This window comes from Sylvia atricapilla, chromosome 3 (assembly GCF_009819655.1).
Source record: "Sylvia atricapilla isolate bSylAtr1 chromosome 3, bSylAtr1.pri, whole genome shotgun sequence".
In the NCBI taxonomy this organism is placed as follows: Eukaryota; Metazoa; Chordata; class Aves; order Passeriformes; family Sylviidae; genus Sylvia; species Sylvia atricapilla.
Genome location: NC_089142.1, coordinates 9,433,732 through 9,437,894, shown reverse-complemented (window position 1 = coordinate 9,437,894; position 4,163 = coordinate 9,433,732). Strand labels below are relative to the sequence as shown.

The 4,163-nt window shown below is 54.7% G+C and overlaps 1 protein-coding gene across 1 annotated transcript; it reads left to right on the top strand.

Moving 5' to 3' along the window:
• Positions 1-484: 484 nt before the first annotated feature.
• RHOB (ras homolog family member B) lies at positions 485-2,939 on the top strand. Its single transcript, XM_066314734.1, has one exon. It carries the CDS (start codon positions 866-868, stop codon positions 1,454-1,456), a length of 591 nt encoding a protein of 196 aa, XP_066170831.1. The 5' UTR covers positions 485-865; the 3' UTR covers positions 1,457-2,939.
• Positions 2,940-4,163: the final 1,224 nt, after the last annotated feature.

Below are 4,163 nucleotides of genomic sequence, written 5' to 3'. Positions count from 1 at the left end.
TCAAGCCTGCTGCTCCTCCCGATTTACACTTCCTCCGCTCCCTTTTGGCCAAGAGCTGGCGATAGTCGAACATGATGAATTTTTTTAAGGGAGTCGAGCGCTTTTCCAGTAGCACCCAACGGACGGTTTTATTTCATTCAGCCGCCTCTCTGTTCACTTCGCCCGGGCTTTAAAAGCAGCACCTGGGACGCAGCGGCGCTCCCCGTTCTTCTCGGCTGCCCGCCCAGACTCTTCGCACCGGCCATCCCGAGGGGCGAGTCTGCGGCGGGACCGGCCCTGCCCCGGCGCCGAGCCGGGCTCCCGCGGGCCGGGAGGGCTCAGCCGGGGGCCGGGGGCCGCCCGCCGCCCCCAGCGCGGCTCCGCCCGCCGCGACCCCGGGCCCGCCGCCGCGGCTGCCCCGGCCGCTCCCCGCCCGCCTGGGCCCCGCCTCCCGCCCGCGGCCGCCCGCCAATCGCAGCGCTCTCCGCCGGGGATGACCTCACTCCTTGGCTTCCCATTGGCCAGCTATATTAAGAAAGTCGCGAGCGCCTTTAAATAGCGGCGCCGGGCCGCAGCTTGCGGCAGTCGCTGTGCGGGGCCGGTCGTATGCTGGTGTCTGCGGTGAGGGTGAGAGCCGGCGGCACCGCTTCCACCGCAGAGCTCTGGGGCCGGCGTCGCTGTCCTGCGGCCGTAGCGCTCCCCGGAGGCAGGGTACAGAGGCGCGGTGCCGGTGCGCGAAGAGAGCAGGGCACGCCCGCCTGCCTGCGCGGGCCGCCTCGCCACGGTGCCCTGTGAGAAGCGAGAGGGAGCGGGAGGCGGCGGCCGCGGGGAGGAGGGCGCTGCCATCGTCCTGCTGCACGGCAAGGCCAGCTTGGCGAGCCTGGCCATGGCCGCCATCCGCAAGAAGCTGGTAGTGGTGGGGGACGGTGCCTGTGGCAAGACTTGCCTCCTCATCGTCTTCAGCAAGGACGAGTTTCCCGAGGTCTACGTGCCCACCGTCTTCGAGAACTACGTGGCCGACATCGAGGTGGACGGCAAGCAGGTGGAGCTGGCGCTGTGGGACACGGCTGGCCAGGAGGACTATGACCGCCTGCGTCCCCTTTCCTATCCGGACACCGATGTCATCCTCATGTGCTTCTCTGTGGACAGCCCGGACTCGCTGGAGAACATCCCGGAGAAGTGGGTGCCCGAAGTCAAGCACTTCTGCCCCAACGTCCCCATCATCCTGGTGGCCAACAAGAAGGACCTGCGGAATGACGAGCACGTGCGGAACGAGCTGGCCCGCATGAAGCAGGAGCCGGTGCGCACCGAGGACGGCCGGGCCATGGCCATCCGCATCCAGGCCTACGACTACCTGGAGTGCTCGGCCAAGACCAAGGAGGGTGTCCGGGAGGTCTTCGAGACTGCCACCCGGGCAGCCCTGCAGAAGCGCTACGGCACCCAGAACGGCTGCATCAACTGCTGCAAAGTCCTATAGGGCGTGTCTGGAGCGCGGCGCTGGGCACAGCGCCTGGGTCACCTGTTGGCAGGTGGAGAGGAGCTGGGTTATACACGCACACGGCATCTGCCTGTCCCCTCCGCTAGGGACTGGCCGTGGATGGGGTGGGGGCTGAGGGAGGGAGCACGCTCCTTGAGCCTCGGCCGAAAAGGGTTGTGCCTGCTCAGCCGTGGGGACGGAGGGAGGGGGGGATTGCATGCCCTGAGTCTTGGGAATAAAGTGGGGAGAAGCCTTCTCCTACCACCGACCCCTGCGAGTTAGTTGCGGACTCAACAACAAAAAGCTGCTGAGACTGGACTGAGCAAACGTTGCACCCGGTTCTGCCCCTTTGCCAACACCTGCTGCTCCCTGCTCCCGGGCAGCCTCCTCTCTTTTGCAAGAGGAGGGCGGTGGAGCTGGGATGCTCGAAGGGACTTCTGCCTCCTGCCTGCATGTGCCTCCACCCAGGCGAGCTGGGGAAAGGGGCTGCCTCTCCCAGGCTGCCTGCAGCATCCTCGCTTCTCCCTCACGTGTTTCAGCCTGAGCCTGACCTGCTGTGGAAATTAGTGCCCTGAAGACGGAGACTGGGAGGAGAGGGGAGGGTCATCCCAAGCGAAGCCTGTATATATGTTACCTTTTCTGTCTTGTGCAAACTGGGGTAGTGCAGGGGCTGCTTATTTAAAGTGAGGTGGGGAGGGGGTGCCCAGGTGGGGCTTGTGTTGTGCAAAGGAACTTGCCCTGAGTGACTGATGCCTGCTGATAACAGGAGCCTTGAACTGACTCCAGCTGCAGAAGCCACCAGGCTGGAAAGTAAAGCCGAATCGTCCTGCTTGCTGGACATCCTCCTGACAGATGAGGCAGGATGAGCAAGGGGATGATATTGCCATATTATGATCTTGGTGCCTGCTCCTTACTTTTAATGTTGTCTCCTGCAAGTGTGTTGATTTGGGTTTATTTAAAAGTTTATTTTCAAAAGAAGTTACTTTGCACAACTTGGTGGGTTTTTTTAATGTTTAAATTAAACACTCAATGCACTCATCATCTGCATACAACACTGTAGCATTGGAAACATTTTACTCAGTAACCTCATCCAGGTCTTGTTTAAAACTGATTTCAACACAAGACAAAATAAAACCACTGTATATTTTTGCCTTGGAAAAGAAAAAGATGAAAGCACTGTTACTTATGCAGTGAATACATCAGGCTTTAGTATTAAAGGGCAGTTTAAAGAATCAAGGTTTATTTAAAACTTATTTTCACAAGGTGGCCAGCCTGGGTGAAAATAATTTTCTGTTTCTCTGGTTCAGAGAACAAATGTATCCATTTATGTTTGTTTACTTTCCTCCCTCTTCCCTCAACAGTGGTACTGAGACTGTTTTTAATAAACTGACATGGCAAAAACTGAGCTGTATATGATGTTTACATAAAACTATAGTGTATGCAGTTTTTTTATGTAAAGTATTAAAAGATTCTATGCTGACAATTGTGAGAGCTGTGTTGTGATTCATGGAGACTGTCCTCAGGTTGCTGCAGTACACCTGGATGGTGTTCAACTAGACCAGAGTTTGCCCCTTTGCCTGCACATGCTTTTATTTCATTTTTGTTTCTTTTTGTTTTTTTCTGCCGGGTGAAATACCTGTCTGGCAGCTTTGAGAGGATGGTGTTTTTTTTTCCCTTTGGGGGAGCTGCTTCCTTAGTTTTGCTGTGTGTGGCATGTGGAAGTGTACTCAAAAGTCAAGGTGGTGACTAATCCATCCTTGTTGCTGTTGAGCACGGGAAGCTTCTGTGGCTTGTGCTTGGGCTCCCCAGTGAGCTGATGTAGCAGGAAAACAGGCACAAAACTGAAAAGCAGCACAGGCTCTACGGGTTATTTTTCATGGAAGTATTTAGACAAGCAGTTTTTATTTAGTGATCTCCCTTTTGCTTGAAGTGCATGGCCCTGCTTGCTGCAGCAGGGCCTGGGGGCAGACACTGCTCTCTGTTGAAGCAGGAGAATCCAAAGCTGCCTCCATGCATTGTTGCTGGCCTCATTAATTCCCGTGGCAAGGTAACGAGTCTGGGCCTCTCCATGTGAGGGATCCCCAGCAGGGCGTTGTGACTATCCCTTCCCTCTTCATGCGTGGGCAGTGCACGGGGCCCTGTGCTGCTGCCTGTGGTGGCAGTTTTTGGCAGGAAGAGGTGGCCTCGTGCAAAATGTGGTTGTTGCTGGACAGTAAGGTCTGTGCCCAAAGTGCTGATGTCTCCTATTTTTTTTTTTCCCTGGAAAAACTTCCTCTGACGCCTTCAAGAGAAATCTCAGGAGATGTGAGAAGAGAGTCAAGCTTTTTCTGGTTTTGACCTATGAATATCTTCTAGGGTACAGATAGTTCAGAAATGTTAGCAAATGTTAACAAATACCAAGGCAAGCAAAACACATGTAGTGGCTTTTGCTCACTTGCCCAGAGAGTGCTGAAAGTGATGGGGTTTTTCAGACAGACTGATCTAGAAATAACAGGTTCCTTGTTCAACACCTGGAAAGTCATTCAGCCATAATGTGGAAATACTAGAGTACAGGCTTGGTCCATGCTGTGAGCTTATTACACTGTTTCCTACCATCTTTAACAAAAGACAGAGGCATTTTTATGTAGCAAATTTAATCAGGATTTCTTGAAAGGTACCTAAGTCCTAGGTTTTGGATATCCTTCTCAATTCTGATACTCAAATTTCA

Coding starts and splice junctions, on each gene's coding strand:
- RHOB (XM_066314734.1), top strand. CDS start 866: ATGGCCGCCATCCGCAAGAAGCTGGTAGTGGTGGGGGACGGTGCCTGT.